This window comes from Miniopterus schreibersii (genome assembly GCF_964146895.1).
Source record: "Miniopterus schreibersii genome assembly, chromosome: 1".
NCBI lineage: Eukaryota > Metazoa > Chordata > Mammalia > Chiroptera > Miniopteridae > Miniopterus > Miniopterus schreibersii.
The window spans coordinates 13,531,766-13,556,214 of record NC_138101.1 but is presented as its reverse complement, the minus strand read 5'-3'; the positions used below and the strand labels follow the sequence as shown (position 1 = coordinate 13,556,214).

The following is a 24,449-nucleotide window of genomic DNA, read 5'->3' as shown; positions in this document are numbered from 1 at the left end:
GATGATCGAACCAGGCATCTTTTTACCATTTAGACAAAGAAACAATGCATTTGTGAGAAATTGTCAGGACAAACGAAGTCAGTGCTCATGAGAAGGGAACCTAAGGCAGGTGAGGGCACTGGTTAGTGAGAAATCTAAACAACGTTGGGGCCTAGGTAGTAAACAAGTAAAGGCATTACAAGGTTTGTTTAGATAAGCTTTTCCCACTCTGGGTTTTCTAACTCTCGTGATTAGGTATCTCTGAGCCTTTCAGAAGTGGGAGCACCGATTATGCAGTTATTTCCTGCTTTTAGGGGCACCACACCTGCTGCTTCAGGGTTGATTTTAGTTTGAAATAATCAATGTGCCGTTGTGGGACATCGCGGGGTGGCCTGCCCTGGACCCCAACAGGAATCGGAACTGCATGGGACTTCTCAGCAAGGAACTGGAAGCTGGAAGATATTGCAGCAAAGCCCTCAAATTTCTGGTGGGAAATTACTTCTAACCTAGATCCTACATCCATTCAAAAAATCACAAAAGTGAGAAGACAGGCCCTGGCTAGTGTTGCTTAGTGGTTAGAGCCTCAGACTGAGGATCACAAGGTCACAGGGTCAATTCCCGGTCAAGGGCACATACCTGGGTTGCAGGTTTGATTACCAACACAGTGGAGATGGGTGGTAGGGCCACATGTGGGAGGCAACCCATCGATGTGTCTCTTACACTTTGATGTTTCTCTCTCCCTCTCCCTCCCCTCTTTCATTCTCTCTAAAAAAATTAATGGAAGAAATATTTAAAAAGTGAGAGGACTAAAGACAATTTCAGGCGTGCACGATGTGATCCACCCCTTGCCCTCCCATGTTCTCCTTGGTTTCACAACCAAGCTGACTCCTGTTTCCCAGGTCTCCATGCACTTGGCTACCAGCTCCCTGTCTTCCATCCATTCTCAACTGGAGCCAGATCACCCCCAAAAAGGCAAAAAGTGGTTTGGTTCTTGGGGGTGAAAAAATCCTATTTTTGTATGTATAAAGCACGCTAGAAACGACATAAACAGATATACAGTATATCTGTGGTCTGAAATTGTATGGGGGAGAGGCTATTAGGAAAACAAATGTCTCGAGACTCTCCTGGGGAGGGGACGATACTTTTTTAAAAAGGCTGAGAATCTCTGGTTTAGTCAATGGACGACACTGATAGGATTGGGGAGAGAAGCCCATAGACCCAAGTCTCTTTCCTTCCCTCTCCCTGTTTCTTTTGTTTCTTCTTTTCTTAAACAAAACTGGGAACCCTTGGGTGAGTCAGTAGAATAAGCCGGTATCCCTACGTGCTCCTCACAGGATGCTCACTGACCAGCAAGGGTAACAAGGGCCAAGAAAGGAATGGAGCCCAACAGAGTCTGAATGAGGAAGATGTGCTGAGAGGGAGGGAAGGCGGAGGGAGGGAGGAGGGAGGGGGGGAGGGAGGAAGGAGTATTGGAGGGATATTTCCTGTGCCATTCTGCTTGCTAGAATCACACATCAATTTTCAAGGTCTCTACTAGTTCATGAGTTTCATTCTGGGACTCTTGGGCTCAATACTTCAAATCACCCCTTAATTAACTAACTTCACTTGCATGCCCCTAAACACTTCCAGCCTCCTCTAAGCCCTGCCCTCGGGCTCTGGAGGAGACACTGGCTTCTCACCCACTGCCGTGCAGTCTTGGGGGGAGCACCACTTCAGTTTGCTTTTGGAAGCATCGGGCATTCAGGCACCCTAAGAACACTCCACTCGCCCGGCCGGGCGTGGCTCAGCGGTTGAGCGTCGACCTAGGATCCAGGCGATCAGGGTTCCATTCCCGGTCAGGGCACATGCCCGGGTTGCGGGCTGCAGCCGATCAATGGCTCATCATTGATGTTTCTGTGTCTCTCTCTCCCTCTCCTTTCCTCTCTCTGAAATCAATAAAGATATATTTTTAAAAAAAAGAACACTCCACTTATTTAATCACGGGAGAGGCTTCAAGCACCATGGAAGGACGAAGGAAAGCACTTGTCCGCACCTGGAGCTCCTCCCCATCCAGGTACAGCAAAAGCCTTTCTAGTAATTGTCCTGCCCAGAAACCTGATGGCCCCACAGGCCTCCGCTTACCTACACCCTCAGGAGGCTTCGGGGGGTTGCTGCTGCCTTTGCCAAAATCAAAAACCAATTTCAGAGTTTCAAGCATTTCAGTGGGGCAGAAAGTAAAGTCGCTCGGAGTTTCTCCCAAAACCCACACTGCAAAGGCGTTTAAGGAACTAGTTACTCAGGCTGGCCTTGGGTCCTGACAAGAAAAACCAAATCATCTTTCACTTTCCTGTACCAGAACTCCCACCCCACATGTATGCAGTTTTCCTCTGCCTCCTCCAGCCCCGGCTAAAAATAAAATGAGAGCTCCCTGTGGCGTTGGGGGAAGAAAAGTCAGAACCCTGGGAGTGCTGGAAGGGGGGTGAGGCTGTCCTGGTCTTGCCACCCTTCATCACTGAGCGCCATGAGGGCACCTCTGCAAAGGGTGCTACCCCCCTAACCTACGGCACACGCACACGGTGCACCCAGGGGGCTGCTCTTGGGCTGGCCAGGCGGCTGTCAACCAGGCAGAGAAGCCTTGTCCTGGGAGAGCTTATGTTCTAGTGGGGAGCCAGGCAATTTGCTGGTAAACAGTCACATCATATAACTGTAGGTGGAGGCCCATTCCAGGCAGAAACGCAAAGTAGGGGGTTGGGAGGTGTGACAAGGACAGGGGGAGACCAACACCTCATCCAGAGGATCCGGAGGCCTCTCTGGGGAAGTGACTTCTGAGCACAGAGGACATATGAACACAGGGTGGGAGCCAGGCATGGAAACATCTGGGGGACAATGGATCCAAGGAGAGAAACCCACATGGAGATGAGGCCAACCCTGACGTGAGCAGCACAAACAAGTGCGCTGCTGCCCCCTGCAGGGGGTTCCAACCATCCTTCAACTGGCAAGCAGGTAGCCCTCAGGAGCCCAGGAGCCCACAGGTCCCCCTCCCTGGGATGTCCTTCCCTGGCTGTGGAGCCTGGGAGAGTACTGCTGGGCAACTCAGCATCAGCCAGAAAGCCCATGTTGTGCCTGGGCTTTCTGGGTTGAGGAACGCCCTCAGGGCACCCTCAGAAAGCCACAAGGCTGCAGCCATGGGGGGCAGCTCCCTCCTACCTTGGGTGGCTCAGCTCTGCTGACCTGGCCTTGAGGGCTGGGAGCCTTCTGCAAAGGCCAGCTTGAGGCTGAAGTTAGACATCTTAGCCACCAGGGGCACCATGGCTTCCAAACAGGCTCCCAGACTCCGTCCATTTCACGGGTAGGGCTTCCTATAGGGCACAGAACTTCAGTGAGGCTTTACAACCAGACACCTCGGGGTGCCTGGCCTCAGAGTTCACGTGCCAGAAGGGAAATGTATACAATCCATAAGTAACGGGAGCAGGTGGTTACTGTCAGAGATGTACAGCATATTATAGAGAACTTGCCCCCCCCCGTCACACACCAGCTGTGTGGCCTTGGGCAAGTTACCTAACCTCTCTGGGCCTCTCCATCCTCCTTGGTACGAAGGGACTGATAAGGCCTCCTTTCTCGTGGGCGATGGAGGGGGGGGGCAGTTCAGAGAGTTAATACCCACAGCGCATTTATAAGCCCAGGTCCTCTGCGATAGTTAGTGCTCAGCAGACAGAATGGTTGTGGTGAGAATTCTGTTGCAGGCAGAGATGACAGCCAGCCTAGGGCGGAGGGGGTGGGGATGGGACGAGTGCAGGGAAGCTCTGAAACGCATCTGAGTTGGACTCAGGCAGATGCCGGGAAGGCAAGAGGCAAAATTCTTTAAGACACATTCCTTAGACTCCTTCCCCAGAATGGCACCACTTCTGTTTTGCTTCAAATCACGAAACATACCGACTTTGTTTTCCCAGTGATGCTGTGTAGTGTCATCTTCTCAACTGACTTCTGGCAGCAGACTATCACTCATCCCTCCAGCTTCTGGCAACGGGTTAAACCCGGTGGTGCGTGTCACATGCCTCTTGCACAGCCCAGAGCAAGAGTAGTTGTAAATTAGTGTTATATCTAAGGAAACACAGACAGTGCACTAAGTCTGGAACTAAGGGGGAGGGGAAAGCACTAGTTTAGAAACCTGAGGAACTTAAGGGTCACGTTCTAATGGAATTGCTGAGCTGATTCGCAAATTCGTTCTGACTCCCATTTCTCAGATGGAAACTGCGTTATCACATTTCCTGCTCCACCCCAAGACCGTGACTCCCCATGAGGGCCCTTTCGCGTGTTGGGTAAGTAACAGGATAATTGGCAGGTGATGCTCTGAGCTATTGTATAAAACCACAGACATGACTGCTATTTTCTCAACACCGTGGTATCAGTTCCCAGCCCACAGGGAACAGGCCGCACGTGCCTCTCTAGTCTGGGTTGCCGGGAGTCATGTGGTCTTTCCTGCAGTGTTCACAACTCAACACTCTTGTGTTCTGAAGTTTCCAACTGCAAACTGAAAGTTTGCCCTCTGCTTGGCCAGTGTATCCACTCTGAAGATCATTTCTCTGCCTCTCCCCAAGCTCACCTGCTTTCAAATTTGGGGGGGGGGGCTTTTACCCACTGGAAGTCTTCAGACCAATAAGCTGTCAAATACCCTGATCCCGGGGGTCAGACTTTGGAGTGCTGGTCCCATCTCCACCACATGCCATTCCCATGGGTGCAGAAAAGAAGTGTCGTTGCCTCACAGACTTCCTCAGAGATAAGGGCAACTGTGCGTGAAGGAGCCCTGTGAAGAATGAAGCTCATCGCGTGTCATTATCGGAGCCACACAGACATTACAGTGGTCATGTCACTGCAGGAGGACTGCTTGGGGGGCAAGGAGGAAGTGCAGTAGAATGATGCATACCCCAAAATGGCACCACACGACTGCCTGGCTTATCTCTGTCCTACCCTTGCTACCTGTGTACAGGTTAGAAAATTGCCCTGTACCTCAGTTTCTTCCTCTGTGAAATGGGAGGATGCTAATAGCAGCACTTACCTCGTAGGATTGTGCTGAGGCCTAAATGAGTTAATGGTGGATGTGCTTACAATGGTGCCAGCTCGTTCCCCAGCCATAGCCCCGGACAGGCAGTTCTCCAAGGACAGGGCAGTTCCCCTTGAGGAATGCTTCAGACGCCCGAGGAGAGGCTCAGAACTGTGGCCACCCTGACCCAGAGCTGGGCAGGCCTGGACTATATCTCCACTTCGGGGGCAAGACTGATGGTCCAGGCTGTGCTCCTCCAAGGCCAGAGCTGGGCCTCCGAGAGGCTCTCTCAAGCCCGCTCTCCTAAGCAGGTGCATCAGGCCGCCTCCTCACTGCCACACACAACTGCTTCCAGGAACAGCAGTGCACTAAAAAGACAAATTAGCAGGACAGTAACCATAAACACACCCTTCCCAGAGCCAGGGGGAGAGCTGCCAAGTCCATCTTCAAAATCAAATCAGAACCGACCTGCACCCCCATGACGGCCTTTAGTCTATCTCCAGATGTAAGAAGTTCTAACCTATGGCTGGTACGTGAATTAAACCACCACCCGTATGTTTTATCCCTCATACCTTCTGAACAGCTGGGCAGGACAAAATCAGCGGTAGAAAGGAGGAAGTGATGTTATCAATGTTAGAAAGTCTCACAACATCACTTAAAATGCTGGCATCACTGGTGTAGCTTACAGCAGCCATCTAGTTGGGATCCTAAATACCCAGCTCTACCACCAACAGTGGAACAAATATAACTTGAAACTTAACAACACTCACTCTGCAACAGTAATCAGGAATACAGAAATGAATAAAAACTCCCTAAAGTTTCCTGTCTGGTTGGGGGCATGTGAACATTGGAAGCTGGATAGCAGGCGGCACAAACTGTAAACTTGTCTTATTTTGACATTTAAAACATCTATCAAGTCAGTTCAGGTGTCCTTTAGTCATGCTGTGGGACACAGTACATTTTAGGTCTGGGTGTGCTGTGAGGTCAGTTCAACTGCATGCACCTGAGGAAAGGTGATGCTTACAAGCTGTAATGGCGTATTCCCAACCCGCATGGCCCACGCACACCCGACTGGGCCTCTGTCACTCAGCCAAACGTGACCTTCTGAAGGCTGAAGTGTGGCCCTGAGGTTCATGTCTACATGCCAGGATGCACAGAGAACTGGGGTGCAATCTGCCCATCACACAGATTTACATGAGTGTGAGCATCTTGCATGTGAAATTAACCACCAGTTAAGGGACATTTTTAAAGAAAAAATACACCAATTTTCAATGCAGCTAAGGGAGCAACTTTTCACTTGCACAACTAAAAATGATAAACATCTAATTACTAAAAAATAACATCCATAAAAAATAATGGTTCTCGCCCTGGATGGTTTGGCTCAGTGGTTAGAGCGGTGGCCCATGGACCTGAGGGTTGCAGGTTTGATTCCCGGTCGAGGGAATGAACCTGGGTTGCAGGTTCGATCCCCAGCCCTGGTTGGGGAGATGTTGGAGTCAACCAATCGCTATGTCTCTCTCACATCGATGTTTCTCTCTCTCTTCCCCCTCCCTCCCTTCCACTCTCTCTAAAAACCAATGGAAAAAGTATCCTTGGGTGATGATTAACAAAAAAAACCCAGTAATAATGGTTCTCAACCTCAGCGGGCATAAGGTCGGTGAGCTGGTTTTTAAAATGCAGGCCGGGGCCCTACCTTCATATTCTGATTGAGGGCACATGGGCTGCGCCCCCATCTGCATTTTTAATCACTGGCGCAGGCACTTTGATGAGATGGTGTGTGCTCCATGGGAAATCCTGTTCTAGTCACTGAAAGCGAAACACCGACTACCTACTACAGTAACAATTCATTTCTCAGAACCGCCCCTTATTAAAGGGCACTGAGAATTTCTGAACTGAATATTCCTCAGAAGAGTTCAAATACTATTTTCTTATGTAATCCACTCCCTGCTCTCACATTTGTGTGAACCTGACTTGGTGGAATCTAAATACCATCAGCCTCTGCTCAGTGAGAACTAAAAATGATACGATAAACAGTCAAATGCAGATCTAATAAATGCAGACAGTCTGCAGATAATTGTCACGATTTCAAAGTGCCAAAGAAACTGGCTTGCCCCTGGTGACGTCACGCAAGCCGTGCTTTCGGTTACAGCATCCTCTAGAAGTAAGTACTTAGCACATGTCTGCTTGCTGAACTTCAAGAATGGGGACGTATTTAGATTAACTGAGATGTACACAGATTCCCAGAATGGCATCATAAACTCGAGTCTACACCATAATAGTTTCTACACATTTATATTCAAATGCTCTAAAGGCAGAATGTTCTAGCATTTTGCTGAGTATAAAATTTTTATTTTGGAAGAAAATCAATAACAAAACACCACCACTAGGAAGCCACAGAATTAGAAAGACTATTATTGTCATAGTCTTATTAAGTCTGGCACAAAAATAAAATGTTACATAAATTTCTAAAAAACCAACACAATTTATCCTGGAGAGCAGCAGAGAATATTGCAGTAAGTGCTAATCTTTACCAGGTGTCTCATATATGCCAGCCCCTGAGACAGGTACTTCATTATCCCCACTGAGCAGAGGTCGGGGCCCAGGTGCCCACACCTGTAGGTACCCGGGGGCGTCCCACTGCCAGGGTCCTCACCCTCGCTCTTCACTTTCTGTTCACTAAATTGAAAACACAAATCCAGCATCTGCTGCTAAATATCGTCTCTAATGATCAAACTGGTTCTAAATATTAAAAGCAAGGTTTCTAATGGTGTAGAAACTATACAATGATAAAATTATCTGACCTACATTTAATTAAAACTTAAAAAAGAGATTCAGATACCAACTTAAAAAACTTTTTCACTTTGATATAATACAGGTCCAGTTCTTAAATATTTGATATATCATATATATTAAAAACATTAGTGAAATAACTATCTTCCTATAGTTAGGAATGATTCAAAATATTAATTCTCAGTGGTAAGGAAAAGCTAGGTGCAAGCCAGGTACATCAATATAACTATTTTTGATGCCTGGTTCAAGACAAGGGCTGAATCTGGAGTCTTGTTTTTTATTTACCCCTGTGCTGGAACCACAAATAGCAACCATGCACATATCAAAAAACCTTTATAAATTTAGTGCTGGAATCACATGACACAGATGACTGTCTAATAAAGAACAGGTTGATTATCGTGAAATTGGAATTCATTCTAAGAACAAGCTATAGTTATTTGTCTCCCAAATCCACTGAAGTTATTTACATGTGGTAAATTCTGCAATGCACTCTAAAATACTCCACATACCTACAACCTGTAATTTCTCCATATTGTCATCTGACAGTTCACCCTTCTCACTCACAAAAGCTAATTTAGACATTCTGCACTATGCCATGAACACCGACCAGCCATATAACCATTTATGTAAATTACATATTAATCATGTTTAAGGCCTGCTATGTGCAAGGCTGCATGGTCAGTCTCCTGCAGGTCCCAGATCTACACTCCCAAGTTCACCCACACAACAGTGGCTTCTCCGCAGCTTTCCCTTCAAAACCAGTAAAGATCAGACCAACTGAGGCACCTGGAGCACATACACAGTGATGTATCTATTTAGTCCAAGTGCAACAACTACCTATTAAAGAAGCAGACAAATGACACAGCGATGCTGCAGTTACCCACTTACCTGGTTACAGTATATCTTCCTGCTCAAAGATACTCAAAGTTTTAAAAGTGTGGAGTCTTTCATTTATCAGTGAACCAATATTAGAATTCATATATAAAACGGAAACTCTTTGAAAGTCACATGAGAATACAATTCCACCTTAGGAACGAGCACTAGGAAATCAAGAGTAGGTTGTGTGCACTAAACCTAAATTATGTTTACTTGATCCATATTTCTCACGTTCCCAAGGAGTTGACCGATGTCCTTGACCAATTCTAAAAAGAGGAAAAAGACACATAGAGCCCGGCTCAGTGGCTGAGTGTCAACCTATGAACCTGGGGGTCATGGTTTGATTCCCAGTCAGGGCACGTGCCCACGGGCTCGATCCCCAGTAGGGGTGTGCAGAAAGCAGCCAATCAATTGCTTTCTCATCATTGATGTTTCTATCTCTCTCTGCCTCTCCCTTCCGCTCTGAAATCAATAAAAACATATTTATAAAAAAAAAAAAAGACACACAGAACCCTGCTGACTCAGAGCTCTAACACAGTACAGTGAGAAGAAATAATCATGTAGGTGTCAAGCAGTGTTTTGCTATTTAGATCATAAAGACAGTATCCATCTTTGGTTTATTTAGCATAATGGTAAATCAGTATATTTTGAAAACAAAATTTTGAAAGCATTCTAGAGATCTAAAATAAACTGGAAGAGGAAGATGGAAAAATAGGAACACATGTTGCCCATGTTTTTAAAATACTAAATGCATCAAAACTTTCAGTGAATGATTATTTAAATGTAATTTTTCCCTGATGTAGGAATGATTCCTGATACCTACTTTTTCCTTCACAATTTATGTTTTCTTTAAACACTAGTTCTGCACACAGTAATACAAAGAAATTTCAGCAAAAAGAAAGTCTATCACAGTGACTGTACCACTAAAAGATGAAGCAGAATGAGAATAAAATTTACTATTTATTTCTTTGTTACACAAAGAGATTAAAAGTGGTTCAAGACATCTTAGCCCATCTCCCATGTCCTTTCTGACATAATGAGAACATACAACACGAGGACACCTGGCCTAGGAGTCCAGCTCAGGGCCCAGTTTTTCCACTGTGACGACTCCCTCCGGGGCCAAGGCAGTGGCCCGGGCTGGCTGGCTCTCAGCCTCTGGCTCGGACAGCGCCTCCTCCTTTACTGTCACAGGCTTACTGGTCACCTCCTCGTCGTCGGAAGACTCGTCCAGCTCCCACTCATCGTCTATGTCCATTTCAAACACTCTCACGTGACGGAGGTTTGAGCTTAACTAAAGAAAACAGGCCAAAGACAGAATTTTTAAATTTAATGGCTTAACTTATACACTATATATAAGGAATCCGAAGTTCAAACAAAGAATGGTTTTATAGGAAAATTACTTATTTTCCCATCAATTTACAACAGAATCACTAAACTGAAGCCTTCAGTTTGCATAATGCATTACAACAGTAACAATTTCAGAATTAAAATGTAGAATTGTTATTAATTACTTAGTAAGCTTTCTCAGAACAAGAGAACTAAAGAGCTAAGGCTAGGAACAAGCTCATGATCAATAGAAGCAATTCATCACAAAATGCTTGCACTGGAAGGACCTCACAGATGCAGTCGCTTCCTCCTATAACTCTTAGTAACAATCTGTAACACTTACCACACAGGACACTTTTCGAAAACCATTCCCAGCAACATACTGGGCTTTCATACTTTCCAGCAATCTCCAATGCTTCTCGAAATGCATGGTGCGTGTAGGAATAGCATCACACTGTTCATCTAGCCTAGAGGGAGAAAAACCAACCCACGAGTGAAACGGAGACCTTCTCCCTGATTTACCAGGGGGGGAGTCAGAGTCAACCACAGGCTCAATTTCTACCAATATTCCCATTTCCAATATAATTCTACCAGCCTCTGTATAAAAAAGCTGAGTACTATAGTCCATGAAAATATAATTACAAATAGGCAGAATATCATCTTAGTAAGGTTTTTTATTCCCTTTCAAGGAAAGCAAATGGACACATTTTTAAATTAGAGAAGGGATCTGCTTACTTAAATCTCTATAATGTAAAGCCATCTCTTGGAAATTGCCATTTACCCTCCATGTGGCTGCTGAGTTCCTAACTCAGGAAGGGAAACACTGAAGGCAATCTAGAATAATTCATTCTGCTACAAACTGCGGTTAACGCTACTCTTGAAAAAAGAACTAACAGAGTCCCATTCTCCACCCAAATAATTCTCAACCTTGTTCCAGCACATACTTATTGATTTTTTAATAAAGCAAAGGAACAAGAGAGCTGTTGAAGCCAGTATTTTTAAAATAAAAATAGTATTTCTGCTCAGTTGACTGTATGGTCATCCCTGGTAACTATTATCTAGCATACCTAAAGAACAGGAGTATATGACATACGTGAAAAACATTTTAACTGTTATATTAGAAAGATGAACTTACTAACGAGTTAGTTACCTTGTAGAGTAAGTCCCAGTGAACTGATATTCTGCAGAATCTTCACAGTTATATACTAAAGACAATGGCAACTGGACCAAGAGTCTATCTCTTCCCTCACGTCCTACAGTGTCCTTCAGAACTACCGTTACAGTTTCATCATCATAAAACTGTGCATCTAAACAACTGTAGGTGCTAGAATTGAAATAAGTTTTGTTATCTTAAGATGATCATAACTACTGAAACAATACTGTATGCATAACACACTTGTACCAAGCAAAACAAAACTGGTAATAAAATCAAGTGACATTCTGTACAATAACATTTAAAATATTTCATTAGTTTGCACTCAAGTCACAGTTACCTGATATACTGAATATTCAAACATAACTAGGCCCTAAAAATAGGTAATCGTGAAAAAAAATCTGTAAGGTTGGTTCACAGTCAGGCCTTAAGCCTGTTGAAAGTCCACAAATGATACCTTTTATGTATTTTGAGTTGACTAGACTGAAAGTAAAAATAAGATTTACATGTGAAGACACAACTTCAAAGACTTTATCATAAAATACTTTTATGTAAGAGGAGTGGGAAAAAGCTTGGCCTCTGAGTAGTGTCAATTCTGTCCCCTGCAAAGCCGCAGGGATGACTCAGGTATTGTTAACCTTTCGTATCCTTAAGAAAATCCCACTGCACTAAGAGTAATACCACCTCCCATTTCTGTTAGTCATAACGTGCTCCTTAGCCATCTGTCCCTGGAGCCACATTACTGTCTATTAACAGACAGGAACTCAGAGTATTAGTTACAGAGCCACGCTACATCAATTCCCACTGCAGGGTGGTAAGGTTCCAGTCAACTCTCTCTGTAAGCATACAACGTGTGACCAATCCTGCCCCCATGCTGTGAGTGAAGGGGGCCTTGCAGGTACATATCACTTAACTGAGTCCAGCCACATTCCTGTCATTTGCATGATTAAACATACACATACATATTTACAGATCATCCAAACAAAATTCAAGATTTACCTTCTTCTCACTTTCTCAGTCGTGGCATATGTAAAGCTCCCAAATTTAACAGCAATTAGTCCATTGCTTACAGATCTTGAAGAAAGAAGGGGGGAAAAGAGACTTGTGGATAACCTAGATAGCCAATAATCTAAATGCTTGAAAGAACATGATTGTCAGTGTCAGTACATTTGCCTAAACCCCAAATACCATTATGCTCACTCTAGAACACTGACAACTCATTTAAACACCTAGAGAGAGAAACCTAACATCAAAATTACAACTTGGTTTACAATCTTATAGTCACCAAAGTAGCTCAGTACCTTGTACAATTCAGGATATCTGAAATAACCAAATTATTTCACATCTTGGTCTCAAAATATGTCCTGAAATTCCAATTTAAAACCATTTAAATATGATTTACCTTCCAGAACTTTTCCCCTGGATTCTCAAAAGAATTTTCTGTAGGTGAGGCCTCTTGTTTAATGAAAGGCATACTTAACCTGAGGTGAAAGCCCTTTCTATAAGGAACCCAAAATACAGTTTTGAACTTTTACAAGTTCATGAGATATAATCCTGAGTGTTCTGCTCTTGATTTTCCCTAAGCCTAAAAAACATCCTCCAGGTAACTGCTGTACACCAACACACAATTAGGTACTCTAGAGTCAGAGGGATCGCACAGCTTCCTAATTTGGCACTACCATCCAATGACATGGGACCTAAGACTGAGACCAGGTCAGCGACAAGCCTCAAGCCAAAAGGTAGCTTTAAGCAACACCTGAAGCAAAGGGGAGAGAAGCTGTACGTTTTATGGTTAAGAATAAAATCCTCTCTCTTCTGATTCGAACTTCACACGAATACTTACTGGGAAATATCAGTATGCCTCCTTAGGATGCACATTTTATGGAGCGAATCTTCTAACACAGTAAAAAGAAGGTAATGGAGATTTAAAGTCTTATTATTCCACCTAAGGAAAAAAATTTAATGTCAAACATGATACGCAGCTATCAACGCACAGAACAAAAGCATACTGTTCACAAACGGGAAGAAACACACTTACAGAAAAGGGAATTTGACCAATCTGCGTGTAGCGTCCTCACTGAAACAAAAGGGGGAAAAATCTTTAAGAGAAATTTAAATTGGCTGCTGAATTATACCACCCAAAAAGCAAACAGAGTTACCTTCTTGTATCTTTATATAATGGGATACAGATTGCTTGATTCATTGATTTTCCAATTACATCCTAAATAAAATGAGATTAAAAATATTATTAGAGTATTTACACAGTCTACAGAAAGTAAGGGGCATCACTGGATAAGTCTAGTGAAAAGTCGTCTATGTCGTCAAACCTCTCACACAGCCCCCATCAGCCACCCTTCAGTAGTAAACAACAGATGCATCAGCTCTGTAACTAAGAACATTTATAACAAGTTTGTGCTGGGAACAAATACTAAAGATGCCAACACTTTCAATAATCTTTTTATTTTTAATTTATGTAAAAAACTAACAATAAGAGGAAATATCGGGTGAACCATATAAAACTGCCAGTTAGTCAAAACTGGCTGAATACAGCATTTTCATATGGTTCATCTTAATAACTATGACCATCTTAATAACTATGATCAATGAGCCACATCCTATAGATATACCTGCCCCTACATAAAGGCATGCATTTCAAACTTACTGCTGGCTTTTGCAAACATTGATCAATAATGTTCTCCATCCGCCTTTTCACAAAGTGCAATGATTTTCGAGGATAATAAGGGAACAGCAAAGGGCTTTCTGGTTTCAAACAAAAACAGAAACAAAAAAAGCTGTGGTCAACCAGATGATTAGAAGGACATGTTCTGCTATTAGTGCCAGCCCACAAGCTTACGTGATGGTGGAATTCTCCCCGGCCCCTTCATTACACCTCCACACAATCTCACTAAAAACAACCCGCACTGGCTACCAGCTGAGTCCCATCAGCTTATTATTCTATATGCTATTTTCCCCACCAAAACCCAACAGTGCGAAGTCTGCTGGCTATAAGAAAAAAGGGAAGATTTGGGAACCATAAGACCTATGATGAAACAAAGTTCATTTTTCTCTCTTCTTAGCCACAATGGAGTGACAAAAGCTGTCCCGTGCTGGTTTGGAAGAGTATGATACTAAAAACAAAAACAGGAGACAAGGAACTAGTGCTATGAAGATAAGCTCTTTACTTGTAGAAAGGCTACTCTTTCAGTAAAAAGTAATATATCATTCAGCATTTACCAACAACAACTATGCTAGGTTCTTTTTGTATCTGTTATTTTTATTGCATCCAATAGTTGTACAAAGCAAGCATCATATTCTTCATTTTACAGATTTTAAAAAAAATGAGATGTAGCGGTTTAGGCAATTGCCAGCTATGAAGATGACCAAGTATCTTGGATCAAGCCCAAGTCCAACGCCCAAGCACATCCTGTTACATTGTGCGCTGTAGGCTCTCTCACTCCTTCCTCACAGCATCTCATGTGCCAGCTAAGCTGGATAAAACAAATGTTAATCATGTTAACATTTTTAACTTCCAACAGGTGACAGATGCTGTGTTATTGCAGGAAGATGTGTGGTCTTTGTCCCTAGTTCCTGGCACACAGCTCCTAAAACCCTTGGAATTTCCTGAGTGATAATGCTGATATGATGAGGCCACAATGGCCAGGCTCCTAGATAGCTCCAGGATGGGGCTGGACGCCATAGGGGCCATAAAGACCAAGCCTTGATTAAAAGCTTGAACTTTCAGCCCCATCCCCCATCCGGAAAGGGGATAGAAGCTCGAGTTAAGTTCAATCACCAGTGGTCAATCCCTTCATCGACCATTCCTACATAATGAAAACTCCATAAAACCCTCTCAACAGGATTCAGAGGACCACAGTAGGTGCACACCTTGAGGTTCTGGGAGAGCGCTGCACCTGGAGAGGGCTCCATGCCCCTCCCTCATTCTGTGCCCTGTGCATCATTTCTACTTGGCTGTTCCTTAGTTGTATCCCTTATAATAAGCCAGTAAACATAGGTGTTTTTCTGAATTTTGTGAGCCATTTTAGCAAATTATCAAACCTGAAGGGGGGGAGTTGAGGGAACCTGCAACTTTGTAGCTAAGTGGGACACAAACATGGGTAACTTGGGGTCCCAATACTTGCAAGTAAAGTTTGAAGTGGAGGCAGTCCTGTGGGACTGAGCCTTTACACCTATGTAGTCTGGTGCTAACTAAAGTAGTTAGTGCCAGGATTGAATTGTAGGACACCTACTTGTTGTCAAAATTGGTCTTGTGAGGAAAAACCCCTCTAATTTTGGTGTCCGATGTGTTTTGAGTAGAAACAGCTCAGATGCTAGCATACTGACTGCTTATGTGCTATGTGCCAGACACTATTCTAAGTGCTTTTCTCTAGATTAATTTAGTGAATCTTCATGACAGCTTTCCGAGGGAGGCACTATTATTATCCTTATTTTAAGATGAGAAAACTGGAGCACAGAGAGGTTAGGCCCCTGGCCACACTCCTGGGAAGTGGTAGAGTGAGATTCAATCCAGGCAGCCCAGCCCCTAGAACACCAACTTGGACCCATTATACAACACTGACTCTCCCACATGCCCTAACAAAGTACACGCACTGAGTATTTAGTACTTGATTTTTGCAAAGTGTTAGAAAGAAGTTTCATTAAAGTTTTCTTAATAGCTCCGCCATGACAGTCAGTATTACTAGACTAAGAAGCTGGGGATGAATGAGCTTGTCCAAATTCACTTACTAGCAAAACCTCAAGCATTTAAGAGATGGAATTAATCTGAAGTGTATCTTTGATCCACATGAGGCCTGTAGCTAAGATTAGGCCCTTCTATTCAGCCACAGAAGATGGAGGGAGGGGACAGGACCTCTTTTTAGCCCAATAATGTTCCCAGGATCAGTACTGGCCCAATATAGTGACATGGTCCAGGTGCCACCACTCCTGGCACACTGCCATCAGCCCTTCTCAGGCAGCCTTCCGAGAATGCCTGAGCTGAGTCAGCCGTGCCTTTATTCTCCCTCCATTCAATAGCTAACTTGCATCAACACACCTCTCTTCTCATCTTAAGACTCTCAAGCAATATGAAACACAGAGTTGTAGTATGTGAAACAGAGTTTATTTTTGTATTATGTATTAGTTATTGTATTATTTTCCATACAGACAACTGTAAACCTACTTTTGCCCCACCCTGTATGTGCTGCCCTGAAAAAGAATTTGGATTTCTAGGATTTTTTATCCTAGAAAAAATAAGCAAAGAGCAATAAGCAAAGTTCTGGACCTTAGAGAATTCCTTCCCTTCCTCCTCCTTCACTCATTCATTTGGAAAAGCAGCAACCAGATCAAAGTTTTTACTGAGCTCAGGTTAAAATTCAGGCTCTGTACTTAGCAGAATCCTAGCCTCATCACTTACTAGCTTGTGTGAGCCTGGGCCCTTCTAAGCTTCAGTTTCCTCATTAGCGAAATGGGGATAACAAGTACCTTCCTGACAGGTTCTTGTGAGAACTGAGGAGATAATATATGTATGTGGCCATTACCCTAAGGATCTAAGAAACAGCTAAACTGTGGTCAGATTACTCTTTCAGAGAGCAAAGAAATGCTTTAAAAATATTTTCATCTTGCCAAGCTGGGCGTGGCTCAGCAGTTGAGCATCAACCTAGGATCCAGGAGATAGTGGTTCAATTCCCCGTTAGGGGACATGTCTGGGTTGCAGGCTCGATCCCCAGTCAGGGACGTGTGGAAGGCAGCCAATCAATGACTCTCTCATCATTGATGTTTCTCTCTCTTTCTCTCTCCCTTCCTCTCTCTGAAATCAGTAAAGATGTATTTAAAAATATATATATTTTTTCATCTAAAATGGTGATGTTCTGACATACTGAATGGTTGCTATTTTGTGTTGCATCCCTAACAATGCTGGATAGGTCAAGTTTTACCACATCAACATTTTAAGACCCTAGCAAATGAAAGGCCTAATAAGTAAACAAAAAGCTACAACCTCAGGAGAATACACCGATACATCATTATGCTTTTAGGAGTTAACAAACCGGAATTGGCCAAACAGACTCCTCTGACTAGTAGGTTCTTTAGTTTTCTTCACAATATCCTATTTCTTATAAGGTGCAAAACAGGCAATTTAATACTTAAGAATAAGCAATCTTTCTATAGTGCAGTTAATAGTGTTTTGATCATGGTAATATCATACACTATTTGTTATTTTGCTGTTTCTCTAAATCAAATAAAATGGACACAGATAAGTACTCAGCAAGGGTTCCCCAAACCATCAGTGGATGTACTGGTCTCAAATAAATAAATATACTATCCAAAATCTACTTGGTTCATGAAATACCTTTAAGGTGGCTGCTGTTTTGAAGAAAGTCATACCACTGGTTTCCTTCTGTGTTTGGGGGTGACACAAGATCGTCATCTTCATCTTTCAAGTACTAGAAATACAGAATTAAAAATGTAAATGTAGGAAACCAAAATACCAGGCTTCAAAATTATTTATATTGAACATTATTCTATTGAACAAGTTAGTCTGTTTCACTGCCAAGTCCTCTTAGAAAGTCCACTGCAGTTATTTCTAAGTGAGGTGACCAAAATCTGCTAAATACAAGCAACTAAAGAAACTGCTAACTACTAAAAGATTAGAACGCTGTAAACACAGAGACCATAAATTGAATTTAAATTTTGAGTTCCATTTTCATGAAGCATATTTTAAGCTTATACATGTAAGTTCATGAATTAATTTGAAAAGTATCAACAGTCCATCTAATCTACGGCAGTTGTACTCAAAGTGTATGTAGTCCGTGGACCCCTGGGAGTCCCCAAGATGCTTTCACGAATCAGTGAATTCAATACTATTTGTACAGTAATACCTAGATGTCATGTGCCCTTTCCACTGTAATGACATTTGCTCTGATGGTCACAAGCACAGGTTGGAAAATCTCTGGCACCATCACCAATAGTCATAGTGGTGGCACCAAACCTTACTAGCAGCCACTGTATTCCTCTTTGCCACACACTCAGTTCCACTAATCTCTGATGAAGCTATTAAAATTACTAATTTTATTAAAGCTCAACCACTGAGTACAAATCTTTTAAATATCCTGTGTGACGGAACCGGGAAGCATACATAAAGAACCTTTGTCGCACCCCAAAGCATGACGGTGACCATGAGGGGAAGCATTGATGACAATGTAGCTGTGACTGAAGCCAGGCACTTTTTTGATGTTAATGGAATTCCATTTTTACAGGAAAGAATGACTGGCAGAAAAACTATGATTATCCATCCTCGGGTATTGTGCAGATATTTTCTTGAAAATAAATAAAGTGAGCCTGTCATTTTAAGCAAAACAACTGCCAGTATTGGTTGCCAATGATAAAATTTAAACATTTATGCAAAAATTAAAATTTTGAAAAACCAGTATCTGCCACTGTGAGCTTGACAGCTTCACAGGACTTAAAGACTGACAAGACAGGTGACGACTATAATGAAACCTGACTTTGGGATACTATATGAAGAGCGGTGCTGGCATACGGAAGATCTGCATAACTCAGTGAATCCGTATTTTCCTAATGGCCAACACATGATATTACAAAATCACGCATGGGTAACAGGCCCATTCAAAGTGCCAGGCAGATGAATAGATTTTAATCTTATCAGAGTATGAAAAGTCCACCGATGCCATCCAGATTCCACATTGAAACTAAACTTTAAGATACTATCACTTGTCAGGATTGGTACAGTATAAAAGAATACCCACAAGTATCTAAAACGTTAAAATACTTCTCCCTTTCCAACCACACACCTGTTATGAGGCCAGAAATTCTTTATATACATTAACCAAAACAACATATCACAAAAGATTAAATGCAGAAGCAGATATGTGAATCTAGCTGTCTAATAAGCCAGACATCAGAGACTTGTAAAATTATAAAACAATGTGACTCTCCACTAAGTTTTATTTCCTGAGATAGTTACTTTTTATTGAAATTATTTATATTAATGTGTAATGGAACTATTATTTTTAGTAATAATAGTTAATGTTATTTTTAAATGAATTAAGAAATATTTTATTGTTTAATTTCTAATTCCTAATATCTACCATTGATAGATACAAACCACGTAAAAGTTCTTTAGGGTCCTCAATAATTTTAAGAATGTAAAAGGATTCTGAGACCAAAAGTTAAAAAACTGCTACTCTTCTGTTACTTTCACTAAAATAACAGACAGGGCTACTATGTTAGCTGACCTTATATACTTTCCATAAACTTTTAAAATTAGTTTTTAAAAATTAAAAAAAAATTAAGTTAAATCCAAAGTCTATACCTGACCAACTTTTTCAACATTAAAGTATTTTCCTTTTCGATTATAAAGGTCTGGAGCCTAGAAAGAATAAATACAGTTTAGTTCATAAGTCAATTCATACACACACACACACGCACAGACAAAGTCTCATATTTAAAGCAAAAACTTTGAGAAGAGAGCTGTTAGTGGCAGTTATTCTTTTCCTTCATGGACTATAAGACACACATACAAACAGAAGTTCACCTTACAGGCTTTAAGTTGAATAAATAAGCACTGCCATTAATTAGTTCAATATTTTGAAAAACATTAACTGCTAAGGACTTCAATTAAATTGGATTAAATTTGACCCCTTCTAACCACTGCCCAGGTTTACTGCAATTATTCAGAAGAAAAAACAGTATACAGAAATACCAATTTCCTACCTCATTGAAATGTTCAGTAAGAAATTCGGCAACAAATGTGATATCTTTTTGAGTCATCTATCGAAAACAAAGAGGAACAAAAGAGGACAAATCAAGACAAAAGCTTCCCAATAGAAGAAATGTCCTGTAATAATAAATGTAACCTTTTTACTATCTACTGAAAGCCACAGGACAAATATGCAAAGTTCCTTGGAAGAAATATCAATAGATTATGTAACTCTAAACGGGAAATCCCGGGGTCCTGAGAATCCTGTAATTAACCATTTGAACCCATTTTCCAATCAGAGACGCCAAGAGCTACAGAGCTCCTCGCGGCCTTAGGTTCCTTACCACGCTATATCTTCGCTGAGACCAGTGTGCAGTCCCTCCTTCGGGAGTGGGGACTGTAAGCCCAGATAAGTAACCCCAACCAGAGCTAAGGGCTGTGCTCAGCGTTGGCCTCTGCTTCTTGCAGTGACCCTTCCTTCACCTTACCCAGGTTCTTCAGCCCTCAAAAAGTACACATTTAGGTCCCTCCCAACAACTAACATATTTTATCTTCCAAAATAAAGGCAAGGGTGATGTCACAGAACAACTAACGTGAGCTTTCCTGGTTTTCAAGTCTAGTCACCCACAGCACAAAACACCTACTTTGTGTTGAGTTGCAATCCCTTACTCCTTTACTCCACCAAGGCTAATTTTACTGCTCTCAGCTTTTCCAGGCTCAAAGTGACCTAATCGGTCTGAATCAGACAGTTTGGGCAGGGGTGAAGATGAGCGAGCCGCAGGAATCAAGTGGGAACTTTGCCCTATTCTGTAAAATCTTCCTGGAAAGAGATTGCATTGCTACTCATCACAATCCTTATAGTCGGAAAGAAACTGGGCTCACCAGGCATCAACATAGGTATGAATATCTAAGTACTATATTTCCCAGGAAAATAAAAGTGTGCTTAAGATTCAAAGAAGTTAAATCTTATAAAATTAGCCATGAAAGTATTCTGTGAGATAAAAAACAAAAGAATTATTAAGTTTTGCCTCATGTCTACAGCCTGACAATAATAATTAGTTATTATTAACTAATAACTTTATAATAAGAGCACCAAGATGACCAGCAAAGCTGAGCTCAACCAGGGCATAATTAACACATTAGAAAAATATACTATTATATACTACCTTATTCAGCTCAGGAAGCACGTGGTCTTCTGTCATTCTCAGCATTGCTGAAAATATAAATTTTAAAACTATCTTTAAAAAAAACCCCTACAAACATAATTTTAATTATAGATGCTTTTCCAAGACTAAATGTGTTTCACTGGACGAAATTTTCAATTTTCAACAGCTTCTTTTCACGAAGAAAAACTTGTTTTCTTCTAAAAACTACAAAGAAGGTAAAGGGGTCGAATATGGTGACGGAAGGAGACTTGGCTTTGGGGGATGAACACACAATGCAATATACAGATGATGTACTGTAGAATTGTACACTTGAAACTTACATAATCTTATTACCCAATGTCACACCAGTAAGTTTAAAAAATTTTTTAAAAACCCTCAAGGGTCAAGACTTTAAATTTGATTTATATTTTTAGATTCCAAACTGTTGGTCTAATCATCCTAAACTCTTATTTTTCATTTTCTCCTTCAACCCAACCCACTGCCACTCCACGCCAATCTAACTGCTGCTTTGTGCTAAGACATTTGCTACGATTCCTCCTTCTAATCCGGTGATGTCTCTTAAAATCTGCAAGTAATTCTTTCCTCCAAAGGCCTTAGAATGCCAAAGAGATGTGTTTCTTTCACTTGGGCTTTTCACTACATAAAGATGTTTACAATAAAAGTTATGTGTGAATACATACATATGTTTATACAGTCTTTAATCTAGTATTTGTGGCTGACTCCTTCTGTGCCTTCCACAGGGCTGTCTTCATCAACACTGTTTTTTGTGTTACGTCCACCTAAGTAATGAATTATGCTGCAAGTGCTTTTGCAGTGTTTGAATGTGCTCCTTGTGTTTTGGTTAGGAAAAAGCATGTTGGAAATGCTTCTGCAAATACGGATTATTTTAAAAACCATTTTTAATTCATACTTCTTAATTATCGGCCATAATCTAGTTTCACTCATTCATTTATCCATCCAAAAATTACTTATTGACATTGTATAGGTGCAGGAACACAGCAGTATAAAAGAAGTCCCTGCCTTCACTAAGATGACATTTTACAAAAGAGCAAGCCAAGGTTACAGAGTTAATAGTGGCAGAGCCAGACTACAATGAGGTCTCCAGTACCCAATCCAGTGTGCTTTCTACAATGTCCTCCTCTAGAGATAAGGACTGAGCGGTAATTCATTTCTCTTCTAATCCTGCTTCTTATTACAGTTAGGACATGCAATAAGAATGTAAACTGCCTAAATTACCCCAATAATTGCAAGTAAAACCAAAGTCCTATTTCTGCAAAAGAAAATTATTTCTAGCTTTCTGGAGTGTATTCTAATTAACAACTCTGATCAATTAAGAGGCTGGCCTGAGAAACACTCTGGCTCCCCATTCTGGCTAGGATTGGTACAGTTTTGAGAAAAATCTTAAGAATTACAAAATGTCAACATTTGCAGACTGCATTCATTACTTTACCAAAAGTGATTATATTAGGCTGACAAGTATGAAGTCTGTTTTCAAAATATCAGAACTGAAGATTTGTGCATTTGTTTAAAGGATGCTAGCACAATACAGGTAATTTATTTTCTATTTTACTTTTTAGAATTTTAACAAATATGGGATAAACTCCATTTACAACTAAACTTTGCATATGTTGGAGGGAAATGTATGCTGGATTATTTCAAAGTTTTTAAGAGAGGCCACAAAAGTAATAGTACAAATGGACCTAAATAAAATACGCATCCACTGTAAAGCAAGCATTAAAATATTTAATAGCAAGTTAATAAGTATTTGTTAATTACCTACAAATGCAAAGATCCTGTGGAGATACAAAAAAAGGCCACAAGTGGTCGGCATTCTATTTAGCTATAGCAACACTGCTATCACTTCCAACAGAAGTGATAATGGAAATAAATGTTCTACTTCTGTGCTGTCCAACATGGTAGTCCCTAACCACGTGCCTACTAAGCACTTCAAATGTGAATAAGGAACTGAATATATAATTTTATAAAACTTCAACTAATTCAAATAACCCGTGGCTACCATATGGACTGCATAGATCTAAAGACAGAAAACCAAAGTATAAAATAGGAAGCTACTCAGGGGGAGAGGCTGTGTCTTATTTTTTCCTCTCTCTATTAATTCTAACACCTACCAATGTCTAATACATAGTAGGGATTCAAAAATGTTATTTTAACCTAAGGAACATCACAAGGTAAAGGGTTAATTATTAGTGAGTGACAGAGACAACCAATTACATGTTATATCTGAGGGGAGGTGGGTACGGGTGGGTATATAGAAAAAATAAAGCGGGCCATGCTTTGAAAACAGTTGAAACTGGGTGAAGGGTAGAAGGGGGTTCATGTATAGTATCCTCTCTACTTTTATAGGTAATTTTGAAATTTTACTAGTAGTGAAATATTCTAAATTGATATTGCTAGAATTTTTTAGAAAGTGTTAAAATAACAAGAATGCTTTACTTAATTAACTTACCCACATAGAGCCACCGAAAAAATGCTTTGAAGTTTTTCATACTACTATCTATAACTCTAAAGAGATAAAAATAAATCAAAATGAAATTATTGCATAGGTTCATGGAACATTTTTCAACTATGGAATATTATAGTCCTTACTGTTCTGTTCTATCCTATCTGGATGACATGTAAGCCCTCAGAACAGATTTTACAAATCACACACACACTCACCTAAAATAAAATTTCAAAAGAGCAAATCCTGATTCTTTTCAAAAATAAAGCGAATAACTCCAATTCTAACTGGTCATAACAGCCTTGCCACAAATATAATAGTCTCTCCTAGCATTCAGTAAAAGTATGAAATCCTTTTCTAACTTTGCAAATCAAAGAAACCAGGAAAAAAGTTTTCAGAATTATTCTTTGTTTAAAAAAAAATACTGGTCAGTAAGAAAAAAGATCAACCCCACAGAAAATCATTATAAACTTGTACTATATCATGACCTTTGATATCACTGAACATTATTTTTGGAAGTCAATTTTTTGTCCTTATAACAAATTGCAAGAATTGAATTTCTTTGTGCTTAACACAAATGTACCCCCAAAATTAACTGTTACAAGTGGAAGTCATATTCATGATGATGGAATTGTTTCTGAATATATATATATATCATTAAAAAAATCTAATCTTTAAGCTTACATCTGTAAGATAATTACTCTTAAGCAAATAATACCTGCACTTCCCATTCCTAAATCTCAGAGCCCCTTCCAAGCATTACGTTTCATAACTAGAGAGGATGGGTCACTATCATTAACCTTTCTGTGTCCAGTAAAACCTTTGACTTAAAAGACTGTCACATCTCTTATGTTACTAAGCAATATGATCAAAACTCTCTGGCAGCAAAAAGAAAAAAAGGAAAAAAAAGTTCCTTTGTGTCTTTCCCAATCGATACTTTTACCCTAACCCCAGGCAACCCCTGG

The 24,449-nt window shown here is 41.1% G+C and overlaps 1 protein-coding gene across 2 annotated transcripts in view; it reads right to left on the bottom strand.

Moving 5' to 3' along the window:
- Nucleotides 1–9,612: 9,612 nt before the first annotated feature.
- ANAPC4 (anaphase promoting complex subunit 4) overlaps nt 9,613–24,449 on the bottom strand; it is a 31,931-nt gene continuing 17,094 nt past the window's right edge. For both annotated transcript variants that reach the window (XM_081151725.1, XM_081151724.1), the window contains 13 exons: nt 23,491–23,546; nt 21,024–21,070; nt 19,872–19,928; nt 19,471–19,527; nt 17,488–17,581; nt 13,807–13,904; nt 13,304–13,365; nt 13,183–13,221; nt 12,988–13,089; nt 12,144–12,218; nt 11,142–11,315; nt 10,335–10,458; nt 9,613–9,956 (listed from right to left, as the gene is read on the bottom strand). In XM_081151725.1, coding sequence (XP_081007851.1) covers nt 9,732–9,956; nt 10,335–10,458; nt 11,142–11,315; nt 12,144–12,218; nt 12,988–13,089; nt 13,183–13,221; nt 13,304–13,365; nt 13,807–13,904; nt 17,488–17,581; nt 19,471–19,527; nt 19,872–19,928; nt 21,024–21,070; nt 23,491–23,546 — 1,210 coding nt within the window. In that variant the 3' untranslated portion in view covers nt 9,613–9,731. The remainder of the gene's footprint in view (nt 9,957–10,334; nt 10,459–11,141; nt 11,316–12,143; nt 12,219–12,987; nt 13,090–13,182; nt 13,222–13,303; nt 13,366–13,806; nt 13,905–17,487; nt 17,582–19,470; nt 19,528–19,871; nt 19,929–21,023; nt 21,071–23,490; nt 23,547–24,449) is intronic.